This window comes from Dendrobates tinctorius, unplaced genomic scaffold (genome assembly GCF_039654945.1).
Source record: "Dendrobates tinctorius isolate UK_male_01 unplaced genomic scaffold, ASM3965494v1 ptg000312l, whole genome shotgun sequence".
Classification (NCBI taxonomy): Eukaryota; Metazoa; Chordata; class Amphibia; order Anura; family Dendrobatidae; genus Dendrobates; species Dendrobates tinctorius.
The window spans coordinates 927,819-942,584 of NW_027361979.1; the positions used below are offsets into that span (position 1 = coordinate 927,819).

Sequence of the window (14,766 nt, forward strand, 5' to 3'; positions counted from 1 at the left end):
GCAAAGCATGACATGGAGAATAATTGGCTGAAAAAAAAACAAAGAAATAAATGAAAACAGTATATGAACATAGAGACAGCAGGACATAGGGAAAAAGGAAACAATATTGGAACAAAGGGAACAAAATGGAAAGATTTAAATGCAAAATGGCAGGTAAGACTAAATGAAGAAAAAAAGGGAGAAGGAAGAAAAAAATGACACTTAAAACATTAGAGAAACTGTCAGCAGTATATCACCCTCCCCAAAACTATTAATATGTGCATGTAGCTCTTCCAAGGACAAGTTCAGCAATACAGATACATAGTCTGTTTCTGCATTACTGAGATATCAGGATTGAATGGATATGCAAATAAGGCTGAATAACTCTTCCCCACCCAGCACTGCCTCCTCCTGCTTGACTGGAAGCTTTTATGCTGTGTTACTTCGGGCAAATAAGGCATCAGTCAAGCAGGAGAGGGCAGCGCTGGGTGGGGAATAGAGTTCGAGTGACTGAGGCTTTAAATCTACAGTCACATTTGCATAGAAATTCAAATGCTGATTTTTTGCAAATGGAGGACCAGACTATCTAGTTAAAGGTATTGCTAGACTTATCCTTGAAAGTGCCACATGCACATATAAATAGTTTGGGGTGAAATTATGGTGACAAATTCCCTGTAAGTAGGAAATTAGAAAAGCATGCAACATCCAAGAAAGAGGGAAGGAAGAAAAGGGAAGAAGGAAGGTTTACCCTTGATTACTCATGACAATTTCATGTTGCTCCTGATGAAACGATATATGATCATGATACCTGGTTTGTGTTTTATTTCTTGTAAAGTGTGGATTGGCCCAAGATAACAGATATTACCAGGGAAAGCATGTTACTAATTGCTAATGTTTTCCTTTGACATTCAGTATATTATTCTGTCTAATCACCTCTAAGATGCGAAGGAAAAAGCAGGTTCTTGATGAAATGTACTCCCTTAACATTCCATGGTCATTTCCATGTGAAAAGCGAACTCAATAAAGATACAATACAGATTCAGTGAAGGAAATAAGTATTTTTATCCATAATTATTAGTATTAGCATTAATTCTGTGACAGCCTCAAGGATTTATTGGTTTACAATTAGAGTGGATCCATTAAATGATTGTAACCACATTTACTTTCTAATAAATCAAGTCCAAGTCACAGTTTATTGTCCCTGATGTCTGTGCTTGACAATAGTACACATGGGGACTATTGATGAAGGCCCATGGTCACATAACCCACTCTGGCTCCCAATCCCAATATGGAGGTAAAGGACTACTTACAACTATGGCAAGTGGCGTCCGCGTAGCCCTTGTCCACACAGTCACAGTGAAATGTGCTCCAAGTCTGAGAACATTCTCCTCCGTGTTCGCAGTAATTTGGCAGACATCTATTGGAAACAAGAAGTCCACAGAGTCTGATTTGTGAGTATCACTGTGCAGCTGAGTATCTGGATGTAAAAATGACTTCCAAATGATGTCGACAGTTAATTAGCTGTGGAGAGACTGAAAGAGATCTGAGCAAATCAATAATTTCAAATGGGAGATACTCTAGAAATTGATGAACCAGGTACGCTATATTACTAAACAAGAGTCAACCTCTCGCAAAAAAGAGACTCGGTTTAGAGTCAATAGCAAATTAATATTTTTTTTATAATTCTAGGGAAATAACAGATCTCAGGCAGAAACTGCTGGAACTTAAAGGATTGTTTTATGAATATTAGCAAAACAAAAATGCTTATACTTAAATGCAAGTATTTTAGATGGTTTGTTTCTTCCATTTCACACACTCTTTTTAACATCCAATTTTTGACTGATAATTAGCCTAGATTTTTAGGGAGTAAAGGGAGCACATGTATAGTATGTGATATATATAGTATGCAGTTTTTAGGGTCCAATATAAAATTATAATATAGGTGGCTTCTGAAAAAAAATAATAATTCAAGCACAATTAATACAGGATACGCGACTTTGGAAAATGGTGCGTGACTCCAGAATTTTAGATTTGGTGTGTCCATTGATTCCTTGTTTCATGTCTACACTCAAGCCCTGAGTATCAGTTTTCCTGGATTATTTTAAGCATCTAAAAAGAGGATTTTTGACTGGGATTTTTTTTATTTAAACTGGGAACCTCCTCCATTCCTGCTGCCCCTCTGATTCTGAGACAGTTTTTCTTTTTTTTTTCTATACCCCTCTATTTAAAGAAGCATATTTTTCCTTTAAAAACTGTGTGTGTACCACAAAACTTACCACTACCAGAAAAACTCTGTCTTGACCTAAATGTTTGGCCTCGATAAATTAATAAAGATTAACCTCCCATGCTGATGCCTTTCCAGCATTGTTGGCACTTGCAGACTCGGGGCACTAGTGTGCTTGTATGACACATGGTGTCCAGAGCCCAATCATGACTGGCGTCAGTGTCTCCTCCTTTGTACAAATTGAACATGAAGAGGAAGTCCGGGCGACAGCTGATCCCTGGCTTCCTCTTCATGTTCAATTCATATGAAGTTGGAAACAGTGAAGCCAGCGATGACTGGATTTCGGCCACCACTTTTCATGCAACCGCTCGAGAAACCTGGGACCGCAGGTGCAGACAATTCTGGAATAGCGCTGAGCGTGGGAGGTGAGTATAAGCTTTTTTATTTTATAAGAGACAAACATTTAGATCAAGAAGGGGTTGTCCTAGTAGTGGACAACCCCTTAAAGAGCTGAGTGTAAAATATGAGGCAGGTGATGGCATATAGTGCAGATATTTCAGCAACATTTGCTCTTTGCTGAGACTCAATATAAGCCCTTTTCACACAACTGTTTCCATATCACCAAATAATCCCCTTCACTGTTTCCCTTGGTATAAGAGGCTCTGACAGGATATATTACACTGATCTGCTCATTTGTTCCCCTACGACATTTGTGTAATGCCAATTTTCATTTCTCCCTGATTGTCGCCAAAATAAAGCTGACAGGAACAAGGGAGAAAATATATATTTTGCAGTGTATGAAGGAAAGCAAATGAACTTCAGGCCCTGTTATTACCAAACCATCATATCACTCACAGCATTAAACTTCCAATGTCCTTCTCAAATGAGTCTTCGAAATCCGTTCTCCGACAACAAAAAAATCAACCAAAATAGGAGTGAAGTTTTTGTCTGCCAACGCAATTATGGGATTGTTTTGTATCAGCTTGCTCTCATTTACCAGACATCCTTTCATTAGTTATAACAGATTTAACCTAAATTTTGTATTGCACCCGAAGAACAAAATATTCAGAAACGATTTCCTTTCTATCTATTATCCATTGGTGTAATATAGTTGCTGTATACGTAGCAGTAATGCTCAAGCTTTATAATTGTATTACTTCTATAGACAAGCTTCTCCAGCTCCGAACATTTTATTAGAGATGAGTAGAGTTGAGCGAAACGGGTCGGTCATATTCAAAAGTCGCCGACGTTCGCTGAAGTCGGGTTTCATGAAACGAAACCCGGCCATAGCGTAAGGTCAGCCACAAAGTTGGCGACCTGAGCGCCAAAGTCGCATTTCAAAAGATGCTTCCAGCGCCCTTTTTGAGCCAATAATGGAGGACGCACACTGTGGGCAACGCGATGACATAGGAATCGGTCACCACCATCTTTGAGAAGGGCATGCAAGTGATTGGCTGGCTTTGTGTGGCGTCACAGGGGCTATAAAAGGGCGTGAATGCCGTCCGCCATCTTACTTATGCCGATCTTAGCATAGGGAGAGCTGCTGCTGATTCTGTAGGGAAAGTGTTAGGCAGGGAAGAAGAACCAAAAAACTGCTTCTGCTGTTAGCGATTTCCACTTACAACACAACACTTTGTGTGCAGTGACAGGGGAGGCTCTATTTTTGTGCATCAGCTCTGTTGGTTATTAGGCTGCCTTATAAGGCTCCTTGATAGCTGCATTGCTGTTTGCACACTGCTGTGCAAACTGCTTTTTTAAAAGCAAAAATACTTTTCTTCCTCTTTTCTGCACAGTTACCAAGAGTTCATTTTTCCACCCTTTTGTGTATGCACTGTGCAGCAGTCCTGCTTATTAGGCTGCCTGCGTCCATACTTGGACTGAGAGCATCATTGTCAGCGTCCTCAAATCTCTAGTGAGATTCAAAATCTCACCAATCCTATAGACACCCTCCACCTTGTCATACACCATCCAATTTCACCCTGTTACATTGAGGTGTAATCTCTCCTGGGCCAGAGACAATAGTTCTGCGTCCTCAAATCTCTAGTGAGATCCAAATTGTCACCAATCCTATAGACACCCTACACCTTGTCATACACCATCCAATTTCAGTCTGTTACATTGAGGTGTAATCTCTACTGGGCCAGAGACAATAGTTCTGCGTCTTCAAATCTATAGTGAGATTCAAAATCTCACCAATCCTATAGACACCCTCCACCTTGTCATTCACCATCCAATTTCAGCCTGTTACATTTGAGGTGTAATCTCTACTGGGCCTGAGACAATAGTTCAGCATCCTCCAATCTATAGTGAGATTCTAATTCTCACCAATACTATAGACACTCTCCACCTTGTCATACACCATCCAATTTCAGCCTGTTACATTGAGGTGTAATCTCTACTTGGCATGAGACAATAGTTATGCATCCTCAAATCTATAGTGAGATTCAAATTCTCACCAATCCTATAGACACCCTCCACCTTGTCATTCACAATCCAATTTCAGCCTGATACATTGAGGTGTAATCATTACTGGGCCTGAGACAATAGTTCAGCGTCCTCAAATCTATAGTGAGATTCAAATTCTCACCAATCCTATAAACACCCTACACCTTGTCATACACCATCCAATTTCAGTCTGTTACATTGAGGTGTAATCTCTACTGGGCCAGAGACAATAGTTCTGTGGGTCGCCCTCCCAGGGCTGTGGGGTACTCGGTACCGGGCCGGTCTCTCAGAGGGGATTGTCACAGCAGCGGTGACCTGGTCTGTGGCCCTGGGCGCCCATGTAAAAGGGGTTGAGTTGGGAATAAAGTTTATAAGTGATTCGTGACGCCACCTTTGGTGTTCGGCACGGGAGGTGTTAAGCCGGCGCTGCAAGCAGATCCTCTGGGACAGATGGTGTAGTGCAGCAATGATGTTGTAGCCCTCCACAGGTAGGTCTGTTGGTCCCAGGGCAGTGTAGCGGAATGTTTAGGAAGAGGGGGCAGTGTTTGGCACAGAGATGTAGCAGTGCTGAGGATGTTGCAGGAAGGAGGCAAGGACACAACAGGGTGCAGTTTCTTTACCTTTACTTGGCAAACGCAGTCCAGGGTCCTGGTTACAGATGGCACAGGGGCAGGCTAGCCTGGAAGCAACTCGGGGATCTCTCTATCAGATGGGTGGTGTAGTCTCCTTCCTAGCGCTGGCTTGAGGTACATCCAGTACTGTGTTACACTGAAGTTCCTCCTTATCTTCTCTTAGAACTACCTCGTATGGCAGACAGCTGTAGCCCTCTATATCTCTTGGCTCACCCGTTGCTGTTGTGCCTCCGAGTCTTAGTTGGGAATAGAGCATTTACAGCTTCGTATTACTCTGGTTTCTGTTGCAGGACCTTCAGTATCCATACTACTGTGGAGACCAGACTCCAGATCATGTGCTATCACTTGGAGGGAGCTCTCTATACTCAGCTCAACCCCCAGCTTCTCTCCACATGTCTACACTCGTTGCCCTCCTCACACTAACTGCCTCATTTCCCCTCCTGGCCCCCAGAGAGAAGCTCTTCCCCTTAGTATTGGTTCAGAGCTCCCTCTGCTGGCCTGGAGTGGGAACTGTGTTGCATGACATGGTTAACTGCTAGAGAGACCCTTCATTGGCCTCCAAGCCTGACATCACCCTCCCTGGAGGAAGGCAATGCCACTGTGGCGACCATACTCCTAGGGGGTGCCACATTCCCCCCTAGTGAAAGTCAGTACTTCTGGACTGATAAAAGAAAACATGAACAACATATAAACATATAAACAATATGAAGGTTACAAGATTTAAGGAAAATGAAAAATTTACAAAAACCACAAGCTCCAAAAATTGTTGTGAGTTCATTTTTCCCTTCACCGTTGAGGTCTGATGAACTCCCTCCTCTGGTGAAGGAAAGTAGTGAGGCTGATTACCAAACACCTGGGCAGCTAGATGATGACTGGGTGGCTGGAATTGAGGACTGGATATAAGGCAGCCGACGCCCTTCTGCCTTGCTGGTGATCCTGCTGGATTCTTGGAGACCAGTCTGATTCCTGCATCTCAAAGCTAAGTTTTTCTGCTCTGCTTTGTTCACTTCAGTTTTGTTTTTGTTTTGCCTTGTTTTTTGGGAGTTCTGCCATCCCCGGCCGGGGGTGAGCTGAATTCCATTTTTGTCTCTGATCTGTTGATCTTTTGCTCTGTCTTTAGAATATACCTGAGTGCTGATTTAGTCTTTTGAAGCCTAGCGACTTCAGGGCCTGTTTTTCGTATCAGTCGGTTGGCACATTTTGGATAGGATTTTTGCAGATGGCAGACAGCAGCTTTCCTATCCTGTCCTATTTTAGTTAGCTTGGGCCCCATCGTTTGCTCAACCTATCTTTCTATCTGTGTTAGTGTTTTCATCTTGCTTCACCATCATTATATGTTAGGGGCTGCCTATTGCTTTGGGGTCTGCTCTGGGGCAGTTTAGTTTTTCCCCTTTCTGTCTTTAGGCTATGTAGTTCTCCGGCTGTGATCGAGGGGTCTAGGGCACCGTAGGAACCCCCCACGGCTACTGCTAGTTGTTGTGGATAGGTTCAGGGGTCTGCAATCCGATAGCTGCCAACCTCTCTGGTTTTTCTGGACTTAGCTAGTATTTTGTTTTTTCCTCCTTCGGTGACTCATCATAACAAAAAATAGTCCTATGATGATAAGTCCAAGCATCAATATCCATGGTCCATTCCTGGGCAAATGGTGAACTATTTACAAGGGTAGTGACCACACGCAGTCCTGTTGCCTGAATGTCCACAAAACAAAGGTGAAAACTCAAAAAGGAAATTTCTTACAGAATATCTGTAGGCACAAAACTTGAACAGTTACATATATACACACAATTTCAACATTTACAGGACCTTATCTATACACGATATCTGATGGTCGGTATACCTGTGTAGTATGGGTAGACCTGCGTAACACTGGCGTGGTTGACGATCTCACTGGTTGCCTGATGCTAACTACTGGTGTAGTGTGTGATGTACTGGATACACTACTGGTGGTTCTGCGTAACACAGGGATACTAGACTTCCTAGGACCAGTTCTACTCACTGTGGGCATGACAGATTCACCACTGGCAGGGCGAGAGTTCTCTGGCTCCCCTACTGGTGTGGCATCTGCTGCCTGATTTTCCTGATTTTCAGGATTTTCTTGAGTCACTTCTTCTTGTACTACCAGTTGGGGAAATGTCAACACTGGCACCACTATGGCATCATTTACTTTAGTCCAATTTGCAGGGAATTCTCCAAGTATACTGCTGACCTTTTCTTCTTCCATGGGTTGGATGTTATTTTGTTCTTCCATTCTTTCCTTTAGCTGGTTAGGGCATAATTTCAAATGATCCCTTGATATTGCCGCTGAGGTTTCTCCTCCATCTTTACTAATAAGGCACACCTTGGTATTGTCAAAGTTTGAGGGTAGAATGGTGTAGGGTTCAGCTTCCCATTGGTCATCCAATTTACGCATCCTCCTTTTCTTCTTTAGGACTTGTTCTCCTGGTGACAAGGGAGCTGCGGGCGCATACTGATTGTATTGCCTTTCTTGTTTTTGTCTTGCCTGAGCTAGACTCTTTTCCACACACTCTTGTACTCTTCTGTACTGTTGCTGCCTTTCTGTATCCCAGTGAGCATCTGGTGATGTCACTTAAGGTGTCAGGACTCCCATATCCAAATCAATAGGCAGCTTACCAGGCCTTGCTCTCATTAGGTAGGCTGGAGTGCAGTTGGTGGAATTCACAGGAATGTGGTTGCAGAGGTCAACCAGATCTGGCAACTTTTCTGGCCACAGAATCCTCTCTTCCAAGGGAAAGGTCTTCAGTAGGTCGATCACCACCTGGTTCATTTTTTCACACATGCCATTGGTCTGTGGATGGTACGGTGTTGTCCTGATCTTCTTACAACTGTACAAGTTACAGAATTCCTGGAACACTTCTGCCTCAAAAGCTGGACCTTGATCTGTAAGCACTCGCTCAAGATACCCGTGTGGTCAACAAAAGTGCTGTTGGAATGCTCTGGCTGCTGTCCTGGCTGTTTGATCTTTGACAGGCACTACTACCAGGAATCTTGTGTAGTGGTCAATGATGGTAAGAGCATAAATGTAGCCTGAACGGCTTGGGACCAGCTTCACATGGTCCAGGGCGACCAACTCAAGTGGCTGTTTGGTTATTATTGGCTGTAGAGGAGCTCTCTGGCTGTTTTGATCCTTTCTGCGCAGGTTACATTGTCCACACTCCCGGCACCACTTTTCAATGGCTTTCCTCATACCAGCTCAGTAGAATCTCTCCCGGTGTCCAGCTCCATTGTGGTATGCTTCCAAGACCATTGATGCCTCTCTCTTTGAGACTACCACCTACCAGACCAGCTCATGAGTGCGGGCATTGATACTCCTCCGACACAGCTTTCCTTCATAAAAGAACAGCCGGCCTCTCTCCTTCCACAACTGCTGGGTTTCTTCAGGAGCATCCGACTCTGGGCGTGAGTCAGCTTGTGACAGTAGCTCCTTCACCAGGCGGACTGCGGGGTCACTATCCTGGGATTCTGCCCAGTCATGATGGGGCAATGGATTTAGGGTGGCTTCTTTCAAGCCAGACCTTCTGTTTCTCACTCCTTGAGCACGTTGGGCCACAATTGGCCGGTGGAAGCGAGGTAACTCTGTTTCTTCATGAGTCTCAGGGTCTTCTCCTGCATCTTGCAGATTAGGCATTCTGGACAGCGCATCAGCATTGGCATACTTGTGCCCTGCTCGGTATTTGATTGTAAATTCATAGTTAGACAGCCGAGCCATCCATCTCTGCTCCAGTGCACCTAGTTTTGCAGTTTCCAGGTGAGTCAACGGGTTGTTGTCCATGAAGATGGTAAACTTGGCTGAAGCTAGGTACTGCTTGAATCTTTCAGTCACAGCCCGGACTATGGCAAGGAACCCCAGCTTGAAGGAACTGTAGTTGTCAGAGTTCCTTTCAGTGGGACGAAGCTTCCTGCTGGCGTAGGAGATCACTCTTTCTTTGCCATTCTGTACCTGTGACAGTACTGCTCCCAGTCCCACGTTGCTGGCATCAGTATACAACACAAAGGGCTGGTCATAATCTGGGTAGGCCAGAACTTCATCTTCTGTGAGAGCCATCTTCAGTCGGGTGAAGGATCTCTCCAACTCCTCACTCCATTCAAATGTGGAACTTTTCTGTTTGACTTTCTTGGACTGCCCCACCAGAAGATTTTGTATAGGAGTGACTATTTCAGTGAAGCCTTTGATGAACCTTCGGTAGTAACCTACCAGTCTGAGGAATTGGCGTACTTCATGGAGGTTGCTGGGCTTCGGCCAGTCTCGGATGACTGTGACTTTGTCAGGATCTGGTGCCACACCTTCTGCATTCACTACGTGACCGAGGTACTGTACCTTGGACTCCAGGTGGTGGCATTTGGAAGGCTTCACCTTCAGGCCAAAGTTGGGCAAGGCTTCAAACACCTCAGCCAGGTGCTCCAGATGGTCTTCATAAGTCTTGGAGAAAACAATGACATCATCAAGGTACAACAGGACTGTCTCAAAGTTCTTGTGTCCCAGGCAGCACTCCATCAGCCATTGAAATGTTCCTGGGGCAGTGCAGAGCCCGAATGGCATATAGTTGAACTCACAGAGACCCATTGGGGTGGTAAATGCTGTTTTCTCCTTGTCTGTCTCTGCCACGGGAACTTGCCAATGCCCACTAGTGAGATCTAAAGTGGAAAAGTAGTTAGCAGTTTTAAGTGCAGCTAAGGACTCCTCAATTCTAGGTAATAGGTAGGCATCTTTATGTGTAATGCTGTTAATTTTTCTGTAATCAACACACATTCTCATGGTACCATCCTTTTGCTTTACAAAAACTATTGGAGCTTCCCAGGGGCTACAACTGACTCTGATCACCCCAGCTTCCTTCATCTCTCTCAACATACCTTTGGCACACTGATATTGTGTTTGGGGTATAGGCCGGTACCTTTCTTTAATGGGTGGATGATCTCCAGTGGAGATATGGTGTTGAACCCCTTTTGCGTTCTCAAAATCTAGAAGGTGTTTACTGAATACCCGCTCGTATTCCTGGGTCACTCTGTAAACCCCGTTTTTCTGGTATGAAGGTGTGGAGTCAGTTCCCACCTGCAGTTGCTGGCACCACTCCTCCAGCTGCTTGACAGAGCCATTGTCCTCCACCTGGTCGGATGAGACCATGGGCTCTGCTGCCTGCATTGCATTGTTACTGACAGTGAGCAGCCTAGCAACTGTGGCATACCGAGGTATTGTGGCCTCCTCCTCCCCACAATTCAAAAGGCATACAGGTATTCTCCCCTTTCATACATCAACTACTCCTCTGGCTGTCAGGACAGTAGGTCTGCTATCAGAGTATACTGGCTCTACCAATGCCTGGTAATCTTTCCCTTTGAGGCCTATGGCTGCCCGACACCATGTCAACATTTCACATCTGGGGGGTAATGCAATGGGGAAAGCATCACTCACTCTGACGCTGCCAATTTCTCCGCCAGAGAGTTCTACCTGCTGTCTTTGCATCAGGGCCTTGATCTCCTTCTGCAGGACTCGTTGTTCACTGGAACCAGCAGTCTCAGCCACCTGTTGCAACAAGACAGTAACCTCGGAAAGACAATTTTCAATAACTTTTGTACCATGAGTCATCATGGGATTACATTCTCGTCGATCAATATCCACAACTATCAGACCTTGAGATTTTAACTCCACCCTCCCCACTTTAACTAATTTCTTTACATCCCACTTGTGGTAAAGACTGACCATTACTGGCAACTACTGTTAGTTCATCACTTGGGCCACGGGTGAGTTCAGAGTCAGCCCAATACCGCTTGTAGAGGATATAGGGCATAGTGGTCACCTGGGAGCCAGTGTCCAGCAAAGCGTTCATGGGGATGCCGTCAATCACCACTGGAAGGATCGGCCTCCCACCAACATACTTGGCTCGCCAGTTCCTTGGGCCTTGTGGTCCTAGGAATCTTGCAAGATGGCCTGCCTTGTGGCAGTGACGACAGATGGGACGTCAGTCCTGGTCATAGCGATCGTTGTTCCTCCCTCGGAGTGGTGGGGTTCTCCTTTTCCGGAGACACGGGACATCCTCTGGACTGGAAGCAAGCTGGATCTTCTCCTTGGAGGACACCTGCAGGGACTGCATGGTTTTAGTACGTGCAGTCATAACTTTGGTCAACTACTGGACCTGAAGACGCAGTTCTTCAGTTGGATCTTTATCCAGAGTCTGTGCATCAGCCTCCACAAGGATGGAAGGGAAAGATGTTGCTTCCTGGTGGTAGGTGACCGCTTGGCGCCTAGGGGGCGCTGAACGGTTGACAGTTGGTTCATGCAGCACCCGGATAGCCCTGTCCTTAAACTAAGCAAAGTCTAGATCAGGGTTCTGCAGGTCTATGATGCGCAGCTGTGCTCTATGGGTGCTGGATAGGAGTCCTTCAATAAATTGCTCCTTTAGCAGTCCGTCTCCATCTTTCACACTGTCAGGGTCAATCTGCTTGACGGCTCGCAGGGCCTCCTGCAGGTTAAGAGCATAGTCCCTTATATTGTCCTGCGCTTTCTGTTTACATCCAAAGAACCTCATCTTGATTTCAGCTGCAGTGCAGGTGTCAAAGGTGCTTCTTAGCTTGGCCAGAATCTTTGTAACAGTTTCTTTATCAGTGTCCTGCCAGGCTTTTACTTCTCTCTGTGCTGCACCTGTTAGCTGCCCAATAAGGATGTTCATCTTCTGGCTTTCAGATAGAGGATACACCTCAAACAAACTGCATAGTCTCTCTTTAAATTCACTCAGGGTATGGGACTCCCCTGAATAATGCAGTAGCCAGGCTGCTCCTGGTATGTAAGGCATAGACAGCAGCATTATGGGGACCGCTGCGGTGGGCGCTATTGGAGCCGCAGCCGCGTTGGGCACTGCGCTTTGCGGCGCTGAGGGGCAGGCGGGGGCGTCCGCCGCTGCATCGGCGCATGCCTCAGACATTCTCCTTCCCCCTAGTTAACGGTTGCCAGGCCCCGGGGTTGAGCGACTTACCGGCTGTAGGCCTCAGCTCCTCCCTTCTCTCCTCTCTTCCCGGTGGCACTTCACTTCCTCGCGCTCTTCGGTAGGCTGCGCCCACAAAGGCCCACCTCTTTTGTCTCCCGCACGTGCCAGTCAGCGGGATAATGGCGGCAATGGCGCCAACAGTCCACAGTGCACAAAACAGTCTCTGGCACACAGGACCCGGGGATACCGGGCTCCGTAATCCTGTTTGTGACGCCAAAATGGGTCGCCCTCCCAGGGCTGTGCGGTACTCGGTACCGGGCCGGTCTCTCAGAGGGGATTGTCACAGCAGCGGTGACCCAGTCCATGGCCCTGGGTGCCCATGTAAAAGGGGTTGAGTTGGGAATAAAGTTTATAAGTGATTCGTGACGCCACCTGTGGTGTTCGGCAAGGGAGGTGTTAAGCCGGCGCTGCAAGCAGATCCTCTGGGACAGATGGTGTAGTGCAGCAATGATGTTGTAGCCCTCCACAGGTAGGTCTGTTGGTCCCAGGGCAGTGTAGCGGAATGTTTAGGAAGAGGGGGCAGTGTTTGGCCCAGAGATGTAGCAGTGCTGAGGATGTTGCAGGAAGGAGGCAAGGACACAACAGGGTGCAGTTTCTTTACCTTTACTTGGCAAACGCTGTCCAGGGTCCTGGTTACAGATGGCACAGGAGCAGGCTAGCCTGGAAGCAACTCGGGGATCTCTCTATCAGATGGGTTGTGTAGTCTCCTTCCTAGCGCTGGCTTGAGGTACATCCAGTACTGTGTTACACTGAAGTTCCTCCTTCTTATCTTCTCTTAGAACTACCTCGTATGGCAGACAGCTGTAGCCCTCTATCTCTCTTGGCTCACCCGCCGCTGTTGTGCCTCAGAGTCTTAGTTGGGAATGGAGCATTTACAGCTTCCTATTCCTCTGGTTTCTGTTGCAGGACCTTCAGTATCCATACAACCGTGGAGACCAGGCTCCAGATCATGCACTATCACTGGGAGGGAGCTCTCTATCCTCAGCTCAACCTCCAGCTTCTCTCCACACGTCTACACTCATTGCCCTCCTCACACTAACTGCCTCATTTCCCCTCCTGGCCCTCAGAGAGAAGCTCTTCCCCTTAGTATTGGTTCAGAGCTCCCTCTGCTGGCCTGGAGTGGGAACTATGTTGCATGACATGGTTAACTGCTAGAGAGACCCTTCATTGCTTCCAAGCCTGACATCACCCTCCCTGGAGGAAGGCAATGCCACTGTGGCGACCATACTCCTGGGGGTGCCACATCTGTGTCCTCAAATCTATAATGAGATTCAAATTCTCACCAATCCTATAGACACCCTACACCTTGTCATACACCATCCAATTTCAGTCTGTTACATTGAGGTGTAATCTCTAATGGGCCTGAGACAATAGTTCAGCATCCTCAAATCTCTAGTGAGATTCAAATTCTCACCAATAGTAGATACACCTTCTACCTTGTTTTACAGTACCATATAGCTGGTGGTATTTTGGGTACATTTTCATGAAAATGAGCAAGTATGGTGGAAGACGCCATGGAAGTGGGCGGGGGTTGCCAGCTGGTCCCGATGGCGGTGGTGTTGCATGTGTTGGTAGTGGCAAAAGCACAATAACACCTAAGGCAGGAGGTGTTGAGCCTGCATCATCGTCTGGCTCCACAAGACCTCGAAGGCTCTCTTTTCTGGGAGTAGGTAAACCACTTTTAAAGCCGGAGCTTCAGGAACAAGTTTTGGCTTACATTGCTGACACAGCCTCGAGCTCTCTCGCCTCCTCTTCTGAAGTTTCAAAAAATAAAAGCACTGAGTCGTCATTGGAGGTTCCTGGTCAGGAACAACACCTTTCCTTGTGTCCTTCACCCCTACCAAAAGTGAAGGATGTGGCAGGCCACACTACCGATTACTAAATGGAGCTCTTTTCACATACCATGCCTGGGTTAGCAAGTCAAATCGTGAATTCCCCAGTCCAAGATGAATCTGACATGGAGTGCACTGATGCACAGCCACTGCTAGATTTTTCTGCTGGTACATTCACTCAGAGCACTACATTGTCCTCGCAGTGTGCTGAGGCAGAATCAGACCCTGATGAAACTCAGGTGCCCCTTCCCGCATACTATACCACCTTACATGGTGACACAGAGGAAGGTGCACATGACACTGAAGAGGAGGTGATGGATGACCCAGTTGTTGACCCAGATTGGCATCCATTGGGGAAAGAGGGTGCCGCTGCCATTACCTCAGTAGAGGAGGAGGAGGATCCGCAGCAGGCAACGACATCGCAACAGCTGTTATCTGGCAGGACCGTAGCAGTCCAAAAACGTGTTACAAAACCAAAAGAGTTACAGGACAGCTTGGCCAGATGGTCAAATTAGCACAGCGTGCAAGGTCTCAAAATGTCTTCTATAGTAGGAAAGAGTGCAGTGTGGCACTTTTTTGAACAAAATCCTAATGATCAGGCAAAAGTTATCTGTAAGAAGTGCGCAAAGACCTTTAGCCGAGGGAAAAATCTGAGAAAT

General features: G+C 46.3%; 1 protein-coding gene across 2 annotated transcripts in view; it reads right to left on the reverse strand.

Moving 5' to 3' along the window:
* LOC141073688 (contactin-associated protein-like 5) overlaps window positions 1-14,766 on the reverse strand; it is a 960,637-nt gene that overhangs the window by 401,145 nt on the left and 544,726 nt on the right. For both annotated transcript variants that reach the window (XM_073561036.1, XM_073561037.1), the window contains exon 11: window positions 1,290-1,396. In XM_073561036.1, coding sequence (XP_073417137.1) covers window positions 1,290-1,396 — 107 coding nt within the window. The remainder of the gene's footprint in view (window positions 1-1,289; window positions 1,397-14,766) is intronic.